Source organism: Anguilla rostrata, chromosome 3 (assembly GCF_018555375.3).
Source record: "Anguilla rostrata isolate EN2019 chromosome 3, ASM1855537v3, whole genome shotgun sequence".
NCBI lineage: Eukaryota > Metazoa > Chordata > Actinopteri > Anguilliformes > Anguillidae > Anguilla > Anguilla rostrata.
The window spans coordinates 2,820,953-2,839,985 of record NC_057935.1 but is presented as its reverse complement, the minus strand read 5'-3'; the positions used below and the strand labels follow the sequence as shown (position 1 = coordinate 2,839,985).

Here is a 19,033-nt window from a genome sequence, read left to right as displayed (position 1 = left end):
GAGAGGGGCGTGCGTTCGGGGCTGAGAGAGCGTGTATATAAGCTGCCACTCTGCCACCACGGACCACCGCACCTCATCCCCTCTGCCTCGACTCTGACATAATCACCATCACCATCAGCAGCAGCGACATCGGCCCGGCAACCACCATGACTACCAAAACCCTCCTGCTCCTCGCTGTCGTCGTCTGCACATCCACTGCACTGAGTGAGTACCCCTCTTTCTCTCCATGTCCGTACCCCTCTTTCTCTCCATCTCCGTACCCCTCTTTCTCTCCATCTCCGTACCCCTCTTTCTCTCCATCTCCGTACCCCTCTTTCTCTCCATCTCCGTACCCCTCTCTCTCTCTTTCTCTCTCTTTATCTATCTCTCTCTCTTTCTGTATCCGTTCTCTCTTGTCTGCCTGTGGTGGTTGTTTGGTTTAGTTTATTCCTTGTTGTTGCTTGTCCATTCCTTTATTTCGAAGTACAGCAATTTCTGTGTTTGAACAATGTCCCAGCAAAGGGGTTTTTTAAAATCTCAGTCTCTTTCTCGCTCTCTCTCTCTACATACAATATCTTTAATATCTATCAACAATTAATGAGTCATCCTGTCCACCTCGTACGCAGGTATCACCGGGGGGAGTACGCGGTGTCTGTGCCACAGCTTTCGGGACGATATGGCACTGCCCCGAAAATCAATCAAGCGCATGGAAGTCCTCCCCCCGTCCAACTCCTGCGACCAGATGGAGATCATGTGAGTGATTTGTCCGGACATGAGAAACTATCATTAATCAAAAACTTGACAATAAGTCTTAGTGACAATATGTCCACCAGTGTTCCTCCATTACAACTTAACAAGGAAAATTTTAAAGCTCGTACAGTGTTTTTTTTTTTTCCCCCCTCAGAGAAACCTTGGTACTTTAAATGACATTCAAACTGAATTATTTTTTCATTTATTCATTTAAATGCTTTAGTATTTTTTATAAATGTTTTTTTTATGTGTATATATGCATCTTTGAGCCTGGTTTTTTTCTGGGCAATAGGTGTCAAACTTAAGGAATAATTTCAACCTGAACTTTGACCTTTGATGCAGTACGTAAAGTGCCATTCATTACTAGAGTCAATAATCTCCATTGGTGTTCTTCCAGTCTGAACCTGACCAATGGGATGAGGATTTGCCTGAACCCCAACTCAGAGAAGATTATAGAAATCCTGAAGAAACTCCGATCGTGAGTGGATATAATGTTGTTCTTTGGGGTGGGGGGTGGGGGCTTTTGGGGGGGGGGGCTGACTTGGAGCTTTACATCTCACACAAGTAGATATTAGTTCAGGTAATTACTGAGGCTATATATCTTCAGATATTCGATTCCACAACCTGTGTGTTCCGTGTTCCGTTGATGCTGATTGGTGCATTTCTGTCTCCTCGCAGGAAGAAAAGTATCTCTCGGGCCTAATGATGATACTCGACACGGGTTCCTTCCTAAGATACTCTCCTCCTACAGTCTAAACTGCAGCTTCCTGTTATGCATGTATATATACATATGTACATTGTAAATTCATTGTTGGTTATTTTATTTTATTTTTATTTTTTAAATTATTGTCTTTGTACTAAATGCTTGCAAAATAAATTATCTTTTTGAAAATAAAATATGTCATCTGTTCATGTACACACACATCAGCTGTCGCCTTGAATGTTTTGCACTTGTTATAGGAAATGATTGCATCACAATAACTCTCTTGTGCTATCTGACTGAATTTGACAGAACAATTCAACAAAAACAAAATTATATTTTCTTTTACAGACAGTATATCACTGTGCAATGCAAAAACAATCAAAATATTTATTCTTGTAAAGCCACAACCAAAATACAGTACTAAAGAAAGTGTAAATGTAGTTTCCTTCAAAGAATATGAACATAAAAGTGGGCAGCAGTGTAGGAACTGTTCTTGTAACCTGAAGGTCACAGGTTTGAATGCTGGGTAGGACACTGCCATCTTACCCTGTATTGCTTCGTAACATATATCCAGCCATATAAAAGGGTGTATTCCTACCTCTCGCCCAATGCACTCTGGGATAGCCTCCAGGATCCCAGATGGCAAGCGACTCTGGGCAAGATCTGTGCCAAGTCTGGCCCAGCAGTGCTGGCTTCAGCTCAGAATTAGCCCAAATCAGGCCCAGAGCTGCTTGCTATCAGGGATGCAATGTAAATGATATGTGAAGAGTTGTTGTGTAAGTTACTCTGGATAAGAGCATTTGCTAAATGCCTGTAGTGAAATAATAATAACAATAATGAAAGTTATACATTTCTTGACAGCTACGTTCAGAGTCGCACATGGCATGTGTAACTTCAGTTGTGATTACAACAGATTATCCGTGGATAACAAGAAGCTTTATGATCAAACTGGACTAGATGTAGAAATGTATTCTGTAAATATTCACACAGTGTGATTGGTCTATAGAGAAAAAATGCACCTGGGGACAAAACAAGCAAAGTATGTTTGTAGTACTACGGTAATACTTTCTAAATTTTATAACTGTAAAAATATATAAAATATATATTTTATATATACTTGTTTTTTTAATTTGTGCCCATAATTTCAGATCCAATATACTGTATAAAATATCGAGAACAACTGCAATAACACTGTGGGTTTAGCTGAAGGGGCGGCAGTGTAGCATAATGTCTGAAGAACTGGCAGTAATTGTAGGTTTAATTCTCAGTTGGGACACCACCGTTGTACCCAAGAGCAGGGTGCTTAACCTTAATTACTTTACCTAACCTGAGCTATACTGAGCTCTCTTTCTAGGCCACAGACAGGCAGCCCACTCGAGTGTGTGTTTCCAAACATACTGTAATCTGGCACGCTAAATCACTGTAAAAACAAAAATTAACAGATTTAATATTTATATTTTTAAACGGGCATTCTGAGTAAACGTGAAAGGTTCCTGGGGAAAGTCACACCTCGTATTCAGTGCTTTATTTCCATTGTGGGCGGAGAGATGTGTCATATTGGGGGGGTCTGAAGCCAGGGGCTGAGGCACGCCGTTTCCCGGAATTAAATTGCCTTCACGGTAAAAAATGTTCCATGTTGAATCAGCTCTTACCGAATGCACGTGGTCCATACGGTTTCGAATTGTGTACTCCGTTAGAGTTGAATTTACACTGGACATCTTACAGTGCTGGCGTGGTGCTAATCTCGTCAAACGGCAGTCGAAACCTTTCGATTCTTCTTTCTATATCACACGTACGTTATTTATTTTACAGGCGATCCGGAACAGCATACCGTGTGGTGTATCGTGCTATGTTAGATGCTAATACTTAGTAATGTTTCTCGCTGAGCCCTGACACCTGATTAATTGAAACTTCATTTTTTTCAGAGTCTGTAGTTCTTTGCAGTTGTTCGTTTGATGCTCATTCAGGAAGTTCTTGTTTGTACAACTTTGTTTAATGTTCAACAGGGTAGCAACAACAATCAAGTTGTTGATCTTGTCCCACTTCTTGTGCTTGTTGTCTCTCTTTGGACTATACTTTCTCTCTTTTACGCATTTTTCTGCCTAATCTTTGCACTTTTGTTGACATTGTAAGTTGGTCTGGCTAAGAGCATCTGCTAAATAAAATAAATTAGAGAAGCAAATTAGATGAATGCCAGTATAAATAAAGAAATTGATTGCAACACTATAAAAACAAACCGGGATCACTGAAAAAATATTAATAATATGCAATAATGCTGCAATTAATCGATTGTTTCACATACTGTATGCTGCACTTAGGGGGAAATGTGAAGTCAAATTCAGAGTAGAAGAGATCAGTCTTAAAAGTTAAGTGCTAGTCATGAGATGGCAGAAGACCTGAGAATGTTATACCTTGAGTAGTCTAGACTAGATCCACAAGATCTAGTCCTGTCCTTCGCTCCATGGTCATGGACTGCTTCAGCCCTGTTCCTCCCCTGCCCATGCCTTGATGCTGTCTGGAGCTCCAGATCCATCATCCGCCTCCTCTAAACTGCACTATGCTGAACTATACCATTTTGTCTTCTATTATTCCTGTTAGCTTTCACCTCAGCCGTAACCTGCTCAACCCATTTTATTTGTTGTCTGCTATTTTACACCAGGCTGGCCAGTGGAGGATGGGCTCCCCCTCTATTGCCGGGTTCCTCTCGAGATTTATTCCAATTAGAGAGTTTTTTCTCGCTGCAGTTTGAGGGTGTTCTCCCCATTGGGAGATTTTCTTTACTTCATGTACTTGCTATTTAGGGTTTCAGGCCTGGTGTTTGCTCTGATTGCTCTCTTTGCTCTGTCTCTTGCCAGGCTACTCTGTAAAGTGTCATTGTGACAGTTCTCTCTAAAAAATTAAAAAAAAAAAAAAAAAAAAGGCTATACAAATACAATTGAATTTAATTGAATAGACTGATGGATTTAGACAGGGTGGCTGTGTAATACAATTTTTAGGGAACTGGGCTTGCAATCTAAAGGTAGTAAATTAAATTCCCAGGTAGGACACTGCTGTTGAGTTGCGTAACCTAAATAAATTCAGTATACAGTATATCCAGCTGTATAAAATGTTTGGGGAAATTTTAATTTTAATGTAGATAAGTTTTCTCAGTGGTTCCACACTGCCTTACTGTGGTTGAATTTGGTACTGTAGTTTTTATTTATTTATTTATTTATTTATTTATTTATTTATTTATTTATTTATTTATTTATTTATTTCATTTCAGTTTATTTTATTTTCACTTTTTGGTGCAAAACAAGAATTTCCTAACTTGGCTTGAAACGTATTTGAATGTTTATTCAGTGATTTTGAGCTTGTTTTAACAAGATGTCGAGAGTGTTTAGTTCAACACCATCCTATCACAGAGTTTTCCATTATTATTATGAAGCCTTGATAGCTATAACCTGTACTCATCTGTGCTTGAATCACAACTTTGTTGAAAGCTGACCAAAATATATGCATCTTTGTAGACATATGCTAGACTAAAAATAACGTCATACAAATAATTCGTAAATTACTGATGATCTCGAACGCATCGTCCCGAAAAGGCAAACACGTGGTGTATTTATTTATTTAGGTCATTTGCATGATTGTGTTAGGGAAAGGGCAATGTTGACACGAGTAGCCTATCTTCACTTAATACTGGTCGCTGTGCGGGAAATTAATGTCAATCGATATCCAGTGTCGTTGAACCTGTCCCTTTTCGTCATGCTTGTTTATTCTTAGGCAAACATTAACCGGCTTGAATATTTGTGACGTAAATTGCGTTAACTAGCAACAATTTGGCGAGCTGTTACTGCGCGTGCACCATTGCGTACTGAAGTCGCCGTCCTGAGACGGTTCAGTCGGAAATGAAAGAGCGATGTGCTTTTGATTGAATTTCAAGGTGTGCTTGAAATAGAATAGGCACTGCATGGTGGACAGGTGACTGCCATTGGCTCGGTAGCGCTGTCACATACCGTACAGAAATGTCTCGCGAGACACGTGACTGCTGCACGCACACAGAGTGCATCTGACTGGTCAGTCGGAAAGTCAGGAGTGTGTGTGGTAGGATTACAGTACATGTGAACCGCAGCAGTTGAAACATAATTCTCGCAGTAGCCTACGGTTAGAATTTTCGTCGCACTTTTAAGCAAAGAAAAGTAGAATTATACTTTGGGTGAGTAAAATAAAAGGGGTTTTTCTTCTAATCATTTTTTTTTTTTTTAAGTATAAATATAGTTTGAATGACTACGTGCGGGGTGAAGCGGTTCTGTGACATAGTTTGTGAGATTAGATTACATAAACGGTATTTGTCATTAATCTCAGAGTAACTATATATAGTTGTTCGACAGTACTTAAATAACATGCCCACGGGGAAATAATTTAAACGAGGTCTGTCTCTGCAGCAATCCTGTCGATTTAAGTGTGTACAATTATTTTGCATAGTTATTTTAGTTGTTTTCCTTCCACATTCTACCGGGTTACATTATGACAGATCTGGTGAAAAAAACTAGCGGTTTTTAAAGGATAGACTTGCAAGCAGTCGTTATTAAACAACTTAATGAGTTGCGTTGCACCGATTACAGTTGAATTCATTGAAGATTTTTGTCTGGCAGCCAAACTATTGGCGAGCGAACTGTGGCACGACTGATTCGCGCGACGAATTTCCTGAATTGACTGTGCAGATCTCCATAAAACGGTTCATTTGAGAAAACTTTCAATATTGTTGCAAAATAAAATGCTAAATGAACGCTTCATGTGGACAAATTCACGAGATACCGGGTCGATGTCGTATATTCAATTTATAATTTTAGGACAGTACTTAGTGAGGACCAGTTATGAAACGGAAACTAAAGAATTAAAGGTGTAACGTGCCTTTAATACTGAGGTAACCTTTTTCTTCACGATTTGAGGCACAGCAAGGGGCTGTGTATGCTAAAACATCGTAAATGCAGCCAGACCAGCTGTGCGTTTATGCACACATCCGCACGCGCACGTTATGTAAGAGGCGCAGTGGCATGGGTGGGACGGCGCGCGGCTGCCAGTGGCTTGGACTTGCATGACTTCGACTTGGTGGCTGAAGTGTGTTCGTTTTGTCCCTACATATCTCTCTGGTATTTACAGATATCCAGTTGTCTGTCTCCCGTGCTCCGGGACGCGCAACAATGCTTGGTCTTGAAGACTACTCCGATACTGTACACCGCCTTTATCCAATGACACTGCAGGGATAACTTTGGCCTTTACGCCCACAGCGGTAAGTGCCAGCGACAAAACATTTAGAACATTTTGGCAGAGCACTTCATGTTAACATTTGCTGACCTCCAATGGCCGACAATCGCCTGGAATCTTCTGTCTGTGAAATCCAGTTTTGTATTTTCTCCTCTGTCAGTATTTTGTTCCCGGGCTCGCCTCCTCTGTCTCGAGAAAGTTCAGATTTTCTATAATCACCTCTCAGCACTTGTGCCGTGATCTGTGTTCCCCAACGCATTTTCTAAAAGGTAATTCAACCGCCTGAATAGCAAGAATGTTTTGAAGCTGCACGGTTTTGTGAGTGCATGCAAATAATATTAAGTACAGTATGTTTGTGCTCTCCGTGGATAATTGTATTTTAAACCTTAAACAGTGCCAAATATACAGAATACATATGACAGTATATAAAAGAACTGCGGAATGAAGTAATGAGAAAATCAAACTTTTTGCACAATTTTTCCCAAGGACTTCAGGCTAGTGTTTAATATTTTATTGAAAGAAATACTGTTTTCAGATCAAGAATAATATCAAATCATATTGTAATGGCAGGCATACCTGCCACTTAAAAGCATTCATATGCTTAGAATCCTGCACATACACACCTCGGGGGGGTACAGAACAGCTGAGCACCGGAAGACGCGATAAACGTGACGCATCTCGCTTATTTATTTTCTTTTTATGAGAGAGAGACAGAAAATAATAAACAGAGCTTCACCACTCGCTCCCTCGGGTTTAAAAAAAAATTATAAACAACAAAGTAAAAATAAACCAAAACCAAAATACAGATTCTCTCTCTCTCTCTCTCTCACTCTCTCCCTGTATGTCTTTTTCTCTCTCCCTCTTCCTGTCTCTCTCCCCTCTCTCTTTCTCTGTCTCTCTCTCTCTCTGTCTCTCTCCCCTCTCTCCCTCTCTTTCTCTCTCTCTCTCTCTGTCTCTCTCCCCTCTCTCTTTCTCTGTCTCTCTCTCTCTCTGTCTCTCTCCCCTCTCTTTCTCTCTCTCTCTCTGTCTCTCTCGCTCTCTCTCTGTGAGCAAGAAGGCCTTGTATACAGCATGTGTAAAGGTTCGGCACCTTCTTTTCCTGGGAAAGGTGAGGGCAGGTGTTTGACAGGGTTTGGGACCAAATTCTGTACCGGATTTGAAGAATTGGAGATTGTAGTATAAGGCACCATTTCCAGAGTGGTCAGGAGACCTCCACTGGAGGCTTATCCATGGAGCCATAACCACCAGTAGACACCTGGCACATGTAGACCGTGCCCTGGGGGAGGGCTGCCCTTTTTGTGGGGAGAGAGGATCTACGCACCACCTGTTTGTGCAGTGCAATCGGCTGTCAGCTGTTTGCTTTATTGAGCGATCTGTGCTGGAGGCTTGTGGTGGTTTTTGACATGGGGATCTTCATTCTGGGTCCAGGGTACAGTACAAAACACAAGTGTAAACTCTTCTTGGTTAATTTTCAATTTGGGCAAGCAAAGTTTAGCAATTAGCATCACAAGGAGAAACCGGATACAAGAGGAGGTTTACCAGAGGTAAAGGATCCATTGCTGTTTTTAGGGGGGGTGGATTTAAAACAGCTTCGTATAGAACAAATGTATTTTCGTTTGCGTAGTAATGTAACTTCCATAAGATCTGGTGTGTAAATGAGGCTATTTGTGTGGTGGATGATGAAGGGGGCCACATAGTATTCTTCTGCATTATGTAAGACATGGGAGGAATTGGAATGCTTTTGTTTTTTTATTGTGCTTTTACTTATTTTATTTGTTGGTTTCATCGTTGTCTTACTGGAGGTCTGTTTTCTGACGGTTTTATTGTTCTGTGTTGGTTTTATTGTGGTTTCATTTGTTTCTTTTTAAATATTTCACGGCTTTTGCAGCCCCCCAGCCCGAAATGGCCATGCGCATTAAACAGAAATTCTAAATAAGTGTTCTAGAACGCTGTCATTGCTTACAGCTACCAGTGGTGATCGTTACATCAGCATTAGAAGGCTCAGTCAATAAGATTCTAATCACATATTTGTGACCTCCAGCCTTGAAGGGTTGGCTCCGCGGGTCCGGCGGCTCCTGGCTCTCCTCTGCCGGATTTCGTCGTTGTCTCGGCCTGAGTGGTCCCGCAGCGCGATGGCGTCCAGCCCGGGTAAGGACGTGACTGTGCCCCCAGTAAGCCTTCATTCCCTGTGCTTTTGAGGAAAGCCTTTGCCAGGTCCTGATTTACTGCCTTCTGTAATCTCTGACTGACTGTGCGCTTTGAGCTGCGTCAGGCATTCCAAAGGTTCTCAGGTTTGTGTTCTGTATCTGTTGTACTTTGAGAGCAAGCTTCTCTCTCTGATTTGCTTTAGTTAAAATAATCAGCTTTATTGTATTAAATATAATGTGAATACATTAAATGGACAATGAACCCCTGGTATTCCATTTTATTCTATTCTGCTTTATGCTGTGTATAAAATTTTCTTGATAAGGGTGCATATTTCGCAATAAATTTTTTTTGTTTGTCTTTAAAGTTCAATTGAGAAACAGTCCACCAGTTCACTTGACAAAAAGTTGTGTGTGTGTGCGCGTGTGTGGGTGTGTGTGTGCGTATGGGTGTGGGTGTGTGTGTGTGCGTGTGCGTGTGCGTGTGTGTGTGCGTGTGGGTGCGTGTGGGTGGGTGTGTGTGTGTGTGCGTGTGTGTGTGTGTGTGGGTGCGTGTGGGTGGGTGTGTGTGTGTGTGTGTGTGCGTGTGGGTGTGTGTGTGTGTGTGTGGTGTGCATGTGTGCGTGTGCGTGTGTGCGTGTGTGTGTGCGTGGGTGCGTGTGTGTGCGTGTGGGTGGGTGTGTGTGCGTGTGCGCGTGTGTGTGTGCGTGTGTGTGTGCGTGTGTGTGTGTGTGCGTGTGTTGGATGTGATGCAGGTTTAAACAGCGTTGTACTTTGTGTGTTCGACCCTTGTCCGGAAGGCCTGCGTACCTGTTTGTTTATCTTAGTTTCTGTCTGTCTGCTGATCCAACCTTTAGCACTGGAGCTGGGTAGCGCAGAGCAGCTAATGGGCGAGATGCCCCAGCCAATCGGAATGATGCGACGAGCCTCCAGCTATGACGCGTCGCTGGACACGCCCATGGTCTCCATCCCAATCAACACGAGCTTCAACATCCTGTGGAAAACGCCTGTGATTCCGGAAAAAAAGTTCCGGTGCTTATCAGAGGTAGCCCCCCCCCCCCACACGCACAAAAAAATGACGTGGCTTTTATTCTTTTCTGTGCATATTGGTTTTTTTTAAATCACTTGTAACTCCCCCTGCATTCAAAATAACTGAATACTTCTTTTCTGGACATTCTGTGGGATTCTCTTTCTCAAAGTGCATCCATTTTGCCCTTCAACAAAGCAGCCCCTAACCCTGTTGTTTTTAATCTGAAATTTGGCTCAATTTGCCGATCACCTTATTCCCCCTGCAAACTGGAGGTCGTTCGCATTTTTGTGTTTGTTGCCATTAGGGTGACGACGACGGAATCACCTTCAAAGTTACCCCCCCAGAACCTGCCCACCCCGTGGTCAAGACCAAAGCATCGTCCTCCATCTTAAATTCCCTTATGAACAGTGAGTATGATGTGCATCCTACTGCTACATGCTAACACAGAGTAAAGAGAACAGTGTCAGCCATTGTGTGGCTACATGTTGTATGTTTAGCTTCCGTGTTGACCTCTGACTTTAACTCACAGTTGTGGTCAAAAACCACATTTGTGTTTGTGGGATTCGGTCCGGGAGTGTATCATAGGCAGTGAAATGCCCCTGTAGTGTAGTTTCATGACTGTAATGTAACTCTGTGTGTCTTTGAAAGCAAGCCAAAAATATGGTTATGAAGACATTTGTCTGACCATAAAAGGAAAAAAAAATTAACATGTGACCAAAGGCTGGTGGCCCTGTTCTGCACAGAGAAATTGCAACCAATTCAAAAGGGAGTTTAAGTCTCGGATTTGAGCGTCTGGACCGGTGGTTCTCAGACTCGGTCCTGGAAACCTTTATTTATATGCTGCTTTTTGTTCCAACCACAACTGCAATCCCAGAATTAAAAATAAAAAAAAGCTGTTCATTTTTTTCTTAATTGCACACCTTTATTCAGCGGCGACGGGTGAGCTGAAAATCAGTGGGGCGCAAAACTTTCCTTTAAACTAATCATTGATCTCAACCTGTTTTCATTCATTTTCCTTTATTATCAAGCGTGCCAACATTTGGGCTATTCAAATGGCAAATAGCCTAACACACAGCGTCTTCATACCGTCTTAGGGGGATTGAATCATAAATTCAATTTATCTGTTAAAAATCTGTTTTAATCACCAAGTACTGTACACTTAACAAACAAGATACACCAGTCTGTTATCTACCGTGTTAGCTTTCAGAATAACCAGCAAAAACAAAACCTGCACTTCAAGATTGTTTACAATCTACGCATTGCAGATATTTGCCATGAATACGAGTGCGGAGAAAGAAGTGCATGTATCCGCAAATAATGTTGATTAAAATGTGCACAATTTCATACTGAAAATGAAAATAAATGTAGGCTATAAGACCTAGGCTGCTTAGTGATTAAAACTGATTTTTCGAAATCACATTTATCATTTAATCTCCCTAAAACAATGCGAAGCTGTGTGTCACTTTCCAATTGATTAGTCAGATCATTTGCATGCCTGTTAATCACTGAAAATTAATTAAATCAGTTTGAGATCAATGATTAGTTTAAAGGAAAGTTTCGTGCCCCACCAATTTTCAGCTCATCAGTCGCCACTGCCTTTAATGTTCTGAAGGATTATTTACCCTCTGAAGCAACAATAGGTCCGAAATAGCGGGGGGATTTCCATCAGAAAGTCAACCCAGCTGATGGGCGCGGTCACCCATGCGTGAAATGAACATGGGCGAATATTATAATAAAACTTCCGTTTCCGGTGGCGAAGCAAATTCCCATCTTCGATTCGCGTGGAGTTCAATTCTGGTGAACTTTGACCGGCGAATTCGCAGCCTCAACCAATAGCAAAGAAGTGGTGTGGTTGACCCCACTTGGCTGTAGTTTTCTTAGTGAGCCAGGATGGAGAAGATTGTTGCTGTGTCTGTGTCTTGTATTGTACGATCTTCAGGATACATTTTCCCGTCGCAAAACCAACAATCGCTCATGTGTGACCAACAACCACAACCACTCAAACGGACTACAAACCAGCAAACTGATTTCCGTGTGTATCACATCTTGCGCTGCCCACATTCAGCACAACAAGATACGAATTTCGCCTCGGCCAAAATTTCGCCTTCGCCTGCAGTCGCACGTGTGACCGCGCCCCAAAAACTTGACCCTTGAATGTGTTTGTTCCTCAGAGCAAACCCAGGATAACATACAGAGGTTCGAACAGAAGGCTGGTCTGAAGGACGCTGGGTACACCCCGCACAAGGGACTGACCGCGGAGGAAACCCGCTACCACTACATGGCAGAAGCGCTACACGTGAGTGCAGGGCTGGTGTGGATGTACGCCTGTCTGTGGGGGGGCCGGGAGAGCAATCACAGGTGTATCAGTGCGCTAGGCAGCGGAACAACGTGGCGTGGGGGTGTGGCTGTTTATGCTCCAGTCAGGGGGACGGCCACATACATTACCTGATAAACATGTTTATGTGGAGTGTTCAAGCTGGTGGATGGTATTAGCTTAATGAAGTTGGATGAGCTGGTGCTGAATCCTCCAGTACCGCGCGTGTGAAACTACCGTCAGTTTATTCGCGAAGGTGAGTGCTGCTCCTGGCGGGGAAATAAATATATTTTTTAAATATTTCATACATACTGTTCTTTTTTTTTTTAGTTCCATACAGCGTTCTGAGATACATCTGGAATTTAAATGCAAATCGTTTAGATTCCTCTAAATTGGCGGTGAGGTAGTCCCAAATGCATATCCCATTCTGTCTGTTTCTTTCACGCTGCTGACTGAAAGGAGCCGGGCAGTACACTGTGTTCTATTCTGGAACGTGTGTGCATGGTGTCCAGGCAACAGGCAGTCTAGGCGAGCCCCTTATTTATCCGAATCAGCCAATCAGGTCGCGCCGGAGCGTTGCACTGGCTCGTATACAGCGCCTCGGCTGCAAGCAGGAAAACAACAAAATGGGCATCAAGGGTCTATCAAAGGAGGACGAAAGAGAAAAACACGTTCTTATGAAAAGGTATTTCTCACGTTACTTGATGTGGTTGCTGTACTGCTGGTCTGCCGTGTGGATCGGGCGTCTTGTTCGATGCATATGTCATTGTTTTCGCGTGTTTCGTTTTTGTCTGTGGCCTTCGTTAGCTTTAAAGCCTGGGACTCGAGTGAATGGCTAGCTATGACTGAGCTGGCTGACGTGTCCTCGGTTGTTTACGTGCATAGTAAAAAAGGGTGTTTTGGGCCAATTTCTGTTTTCGTTTTATTTCTTAGCTAATGTCGTTTTAAAGTAGCCCTGGTTGACAAGCAAGTGTGTCATTTTACGAATATTTACCGTTAGCACACTGGCTGTAGGTTAATAGCTAGAACATGGTGGCCTACCGCTTATCTTTTCAGCTAATAATGGAAGCTAGCTAACGTTTTTAGCCTTGTAGGTAGCTGCTATTGCTACTTAGTAAGCCTTGGTCGTATTCTTTATCATACTATATCAACGCTCAAAAATTTCCCCAAAGAATTGTGATGTTATATCATTAATGTCTGGTTAGTGCATTAATGTTACGTTGTAGCTAGCTAGTTAGCTTAAAAAAACCTACCGTTATGCTAACATGGTCTAAGTTAACAGAAAAGCTATAGTTAGACTACATATCACCGCCCTAATTCCTGAATCCCCATACTGTATATAAGTAAAATCGTATAATGAATTTGTTCACGGATGCTAGTTCACTATAGACTAATCAGTCTACATAACGTTAGTTATTCCCGTTTGTGAATATGGCTACCACTTGTAAACGTTATTACGTTACATAACGTTAATTCAACAAAGAATTGTGGAAAGTTGGCACAGGGTTGTCCAAGTTACCAAAACGGTGACTGCAAAACGCAAAGGCCATATTTTAAAACTTGCTTTCATAAACAAATTGATGTTTAATGTAAAAACTCTATATACCTTTCAGTGTTCTAAAGTTTTAATGGAATGATTGAACATTGAAAGTATTTGTTGTGTTCTAAAATTATTCACAAAAATAATTAACTTAGTCTAGTTTTTTTCACCGTTGTAAATTCAAAAGTAGCAAGACATGCAGTCACATTGGCGCACCCCGAAAGGTTTGAATTCTATGAATATTATGTAATAATCGGCTAGAGGGGGAAAACTTGCGATTTATGACAAGCGGGCCGGGATCCAGACCCGCAGGGCTGAATTGAGTTAAAGATCAGCATGACGAAAAGTTTTCAGTTCCCCCTGGTTGTTGTGTTTGCTAATTGAGCAACACCTGGGGATCCAGGATTTTTAAAGGGGGTGACTGTTGTGAAGATTGTTAATCTATCTATTATTAAGCGAAGGATTCTGCGTGCTTTCGCGTTTAAACTTGCCTGTACTATGAACGTACAGTCTTAACCCGTTGCACACACAAACCAGTACGCATCTACTTAGCCTGTTTAGGGAGCGGGTCTGTCCGCTAAATGAAAGGTATAATGTAAACGCTGATGGTTGTTTTTTTTTTGTCGTCGCCCAACGGGGGGATGTACATCTAGGCTGACGTGGGTGGGCAGCGGTCGGACAAGGACTTCAGCTATTTGTCCAGCCGAATGTGTTTACCTCTGAACATCCAGCCACAGGACAGCCCTCCGTACACACCCCCGTGCTTATCACGCTCGCGACCTCTCCCCTAACTTATCGTGGCTTTCAGGACACCGGGTATCGGGTTGCAGTTCATAACGGGTCCCCACAGAATCGCGGTCAGGACCCTTCCAGCCGACCGGTCTTTTTTTTAGTTCTTATTTATTAATCGTACTCCTGGCATCTTTTTAAATCTCTTAGCCGTTTTCCGTGAATGTTTGGACTTGGACATTACGTTATTTTTACATTTTACACCGGACGTGTCAGTGAAGATATAGTCTCCAAACACCAGCTGATACTGTCCCGACAGCTCTGCGGAAGATGCATCTTGTGAGTTAATGCTACTTTTTCAGCAGTGTGTATATTTTCTTTTGAGAGATTGACACATGCCTTCTGTTAATTTGTGGTTGTGCAGACTTGGCAAAGGTGTCCTTTTTAAAAACCTGAAATGTTGAATACTGTGCCAGCAGGTAGGGCATACAAAAGACATGATATGGGTTGGGGAAAATTAGTCCTATGTTATTATTATTTAGTCCTATATAAAATGGGTCCGTGTGTATGTACAAGTTGAACAGGCGGTCAGTGCTACGTTTGTGGGTGTAGTGTAGCTCCTCTACAGTAGTTCGTTAACGACGCACAGTGTGGTGTGGTAAAGGCGATGCCCTCCTGGCAGGTTACCGTGACGACGGTCCTTGGCGACGCAACCCTCGGGTTTAAGATGACGTCGTCGAGGCGATTTTGCCTGCAGCTGACTGGTGACGCGGCTGCCTTTGGGGTCTCTGAGCCAGTGAGAGGCTGGGGGGTCACATCCCCCCCTCCCCCCCCCCCGGGACCTCAGGCACACCTCCTTAACCTGTTACACGTGCCCCCCTTTCACAGTGGAGTCCCCCCAGGCCTGAGGATGGGGGTAACGGAACCCTGAGGAAGGGAACCAGGGGTTCTGTACCAAGAATGGGGGGTTCTGCTCTGAGTGTGGGGGAGTTCTGCTCCGAGTGTGGGGGGGTTCTGCACCAAGAATGGGGGGTTCTGCTACTGAGGTGGGGGAGTTCTGCTCCGAGTGTGGTGGGTTCTCCCAAGAATGGGGGTTCTGCTCTGATGTGGGGGAGTTTGCTCCGAGCGGGGGTTTGCTCTGAGTGTGGGGGAGTCTGCTCCATGTGGGGGTTCTGCACCAAGAATGGGGGTTCTGCTCGAGGTGGGGAGTTCTGCTCCGAGTGTGGGGGTCTGCACCAGATGGGGGTCTGCTCTGAGTGAGGGAGGGTTCTGTCCGAGCAGGGGGGGTTCTGCTCTGAGTGTGTGGGGAGTTCTGCTCCGAGTGGGGGAGTTCTGCTCAGAGTGTGGGGGGGTGTTCTGCTCCGAGCGTGGGGGGGAGGTTCTGCATGGTTCTGTGGCTAACCGGCTGCTGCCGCCGTTTGTTTTGGCAGAAGCTGAAGATGCCGAGCGGGGACTTCCGGGAGGATAAGCAGAGAACGTCCGCGCAGTCCACACCCAGCGCCACGCCCAGCGCCACACCCAGCGCCACGCCCAGCGCCACGCCCAGCGCCACGCCCACCGTCACCCCCCACGCCTCCCCCAGGGCTAATCGCAGGTATGGGCTCTGCGCACCTGCAGCGTGCTGGACAGCCGTTCTCACCTGTGTCTCACATAACATTCTTTTTTAAAGTTTGTTTTACATGCTTGTGAGCCAAACACAGTTGATTTAGCAATATGACTGTACTTTGCTCTCACTGGAACTTTGCAATCTCTGTTTGCAAGGATCAAAGGTCCTTTGGTTTAGGCCTTGTGAGTGCCCTTGCCCTCTGGAAAGGGCTGGCACAAGTGTCTGCTTCCTCCACCTGCAAAAAGTCCCTGTAGCCTGTATGTGATTAGAATGTTCTTGTCTGAACATTCTGATGCTGATGTCACAGTCACTGCTGGTGACTGAGAGCAGCAGAGTTCTAGAACACTGACTCGGAATTCTGAAAAAGCGTGCGTCGCTTCTCCAGGTTTGCTTTGAGAATGCACAGGTCTAGTTTTGGGGGAAATAAACAGTTTCTCCAGGACTCTCTTTGCGTATTTATCCAAGCGTCGGGTGTGCTCGTAGAAGTGTTGGCAGGCGGGAGGTATCGGAGTGCAGTGGCGCCCGAGGCCGTTTTTGGGTGCCAGGCGCGCCCCTTCGCTTCGGCGGCGGCTGACGCAGTGTTTCCATGGCGCCCGTGTCCGCCTCCCTCAGGAGCTGGTTCGGCCAGAGTTCCGTCGCCTACCTTCCCATCTCCGAGTTCGACACCGGTGACGCAGGCTCGGGAATGGGCGGGACCGAGGGCGGAGGCGGGGACAGCTGGCGCCTGTTCGGCACGCGATCCACGGTGTCCAAGTCCTCCACTGACCCAGGTAGGCGCCGTCGCCACACCCGCGTGATGCCCGCTCCACCTCAATTTGTGCGTTTTGCGTGTTGGACCAGCGTGAAAATGCGCCTGTCACGTGACCAGTTTGCACAGCTGAGCAGGCGACCTTCACTTCGCCTGGTGTTGCGCTGGCTGGTGCCAGGCAAATGAGGCTTGTGCTTTGTCTGTTTTTGACCTTGTGTGTTAACTGCTCTCTCTCTCTCTCTCTCCCTCTCCCTCTCTCGCTCTCTCTGTCACTCTCTCTCCCCACAGACAGCCTGAGTCTTCAGTCTTGCCCGGGGAACCAGAAGGCCAACCCCCTGGAGATGATGAAGACTCGGGTGAGCCAAGAGCCCATCGTGCTCAAGACGCCGAAGATCGAACTCCCGGAGCTGGAGGTCAAGAGAAACATGCCCCGCCCCCACAAACTCAAACCGCGCGACATGAACGTTCTCACCCCGTCCGGCTTCTGACCCCACCCCCCCACCCCTCTGTTCTGACAAAGACTTTTTCTTCTTACGACTTCCCTGCTTCCTCGAACTGGCACCCAGAAGAACAGCGTTTTCTTGAGGCTTCTTGGGTCCCTACAGACTTTGAAACGACGGTGCCAATAACGAATCCAAGCATAGCAAGGAAGGTCTGAATTACAGAAGGTTTCATGGTGTGAATGTTTGTGGGGGTTTTTTTTTTTTGGTTTTTTTTCTCAGTGGTCCTCCCCTCTTCTCCCCACTAGATGGCAGTGTTGTTCTACACACTGGGAGGCGCCGCTTTTTTTTTCTTTTTTTTTTTTTTAAACCTCTAGTTTTTAGTGTTCTCTTTTTTGTTGAATGGACAGATTCTGAATTTTTTTGTCTTTTCCTTTTAGTGAAATTGGAGCATGCACAGGATGTGTGCCACAGGAGAGACTTGCTTGTTCATTTAAAAAACATGGATTGTTTAAAAGAGGAAAAAAAAAAAAAAAGACCAGCTAGCACAAACATGGCACACTCGCTTGGTGGGAGCTAGTTTCTGTTCTGGCATTATGGTGCAGCCATAGTGTAGCGCTTCTTGTGTTAATAAGCTTGACGTGGGCCTGCCTCTGCTGACGTCAGCAGAGTCGTACTGGGGGGCCGCGTCGATGTAAATACTTGGGTCCACGCATTGCACAATAACTAATGAGACGTTTGTTATATGTACCATTGTTTCTCCCACACAAGAGCAGTTCATTTCCTGATTCACACAGTCAGTTAGCAGTGAAGCAGCCGCCACTAACCTGAACCCAAGGGTTCGGTTTCCACATTTCTCATTTCCGCGTATTCTTCAGTTAATAAGCTTTCTGATTAAGACTTACCTGCTGCCTGACGTGTGGTCTCATTTAAACACTAGACGGTCGGTTGTACTGCAATATCATTGTATAGCATCAGGATTATATTGTAAATTGCATTAAGGCGTTAAAATTGTATATTTGATATATTTTTTATTTAACGTGCTGGTATCTTGAAAGGAATGCATTTTTTGTCGCAAATGTCAAGCGTGCTGTCATTTAAATAAATGCTTTAATGAGTTTTCAAATTTAACCAGCTGGGAAGCACAGAATAATCAGTATTTATTTGAAGTTATCACACGTTACGACTATAAAACTAAGATTTATTAGAATGGGTTTTCCAAAAGAGTGCCAAACAGCTTTTGCATTCTTTTACTTTAGGGGTGGGTTCTTTTTTAAGTTGGGAAAGAAATGAACATCACCCCCTTACAATTATTGAATTAGCTGTTTGAAGACTTGTGAGACAAATGTCGTAATTGTATTGTGTGAGATAAAATACTCAGTATTTTCCCATATTTATAACATGGTGTTCTCCGTTTGTTTCTGCACAGCAGAAGTGTACACATTGCATACATATTGCACACATACACAGAGGTGTCAAAATGTTGCCATCTCAACTGTTACCCGCGGGTTTACTCTGAACGCTTATTGACTCTGTCGCTGACGCCGTTTTGCGATTCTCCTTTCCTATCCCGGATCCCGCGGCTCAATGCCACGCTCACATGGACGTTTATGTATACCTGGAAAGAAGATGCGAAGCGTAGGGAGAGGGAAAGTAACGAGTAAAATATGTTTCAGCTGTTTTTTTTTCCGATTGGTGGCAATCGCTTACAGAATAGGTAAAGCAAATGGAATGCCCTCGCGGGAAAGCTTGCATTTCTTTTTTTCCATCGTCCTCGTGGTCGGTTGCGGGCGGTAACAT

The 19,033-nt window shown here is 44.1% G+C and overlaps 2 protein-coding genes across 5 annotated transcripts; both read left to right on the top strand.

The window, feature by feature from the left end:
• Positions 1-1,626, top strand: LOC135252011 (C-X-C motif chemokine 10-like). Its single transcript, XM_064329911.1, has 4 exons — positions 1-204; positions 606-732; positions 1,127-1,207; positions 1,408-1,626. Exons 1-4 carry the CDS (start codon positions 147-149, stop codon positions 1,430-1,432), a joined length of 291 nt encoding a protein of 96 aa, XP_064185981.1. The 5' UTR covers positions 1-146; the 3' UTR covers positions 1,433-1,626.
• Positions 1,627-6,559: 4,933 nt separating this feature from the next.
• Positions 6,560-18,626, top strand: LOC135249828 (putative monooxygenase p33MONOX). 4 transcript variants are annotated; one of them, XM_064325426.1, is made up of 9 exons: positions 6,560-6,707; positions 6,843-6,951; positions 8,724-8,830; positions 9,684-9,871; positions 10,161-10,263; positions 12,028-12,152; positions 15,870-16,033; positions 16,658-16,815; positions 17,082-18,626. In XM_064325426.1, the coding sequence occupies exons 3-9, from the start codon at positions 8,815-8,817 to the stop codon at positions 17,279-17,281; spliced, it is 954 nt and encodes a 317-aa protein (XP_064181496.1). In that variant the 5' UTR covers positions 6,560-6,707; positions 6,843-6,951; positions 8,724-8,814; the 3' UTR covers positions 17,282-18,626. The 4 variants fall into 4 exon arrangements, with proteins under 4 accessions (XP_064181496.1, XP_064181497.1, XP_064181499.1 ...); XM_064325427.1 differs by having other exon boundaries at positions 6,843-8,226; XM_064325429.1 differs by lacking the exon at positions 6,843-6,951.
• Positions 18,627-19,033: the final 407 nt, after the last annotated feature.

Coding starts and splice junctions, on each gene's coding strand:
- LOC135252011 (XM_064329911.1), top strand. CDS start 147: ATGACTACCAAAACCCTCCTGCTCCTCGCTGTCGTCGTCTGCACATCC. Junction 205..605: donor CTGCACATCCACTGCACTGA/GTGAGTACCCCT, acceptor CCTCGTACGCAG/GTATCACCGGGGGGAGTACG. Junction 1,208..1,407: donor ATCCTGAAGAAACTCCGATC/GTGAGTGGATAT, acceptor GTCTCCTCGCAG/GAAGAAAAGTATCTCTCGGG.
- LOC135249828 (XM_064325429.1), top strand. Junction 10,264..12,027: donor CTTAAATTCCCTTATGAACA/GTGAGTATGATG, acceptor TTTGTTCCTCAG/AGCAAACCCAGGATAACATA. Junction 16,034..16,657: donor TCCCCCAGGGCTAATCGCAG/GTATGGGCTCTG, acceptor CGCCTCCCTCAG/GAGCTGGTTCGGCCAGAGTT.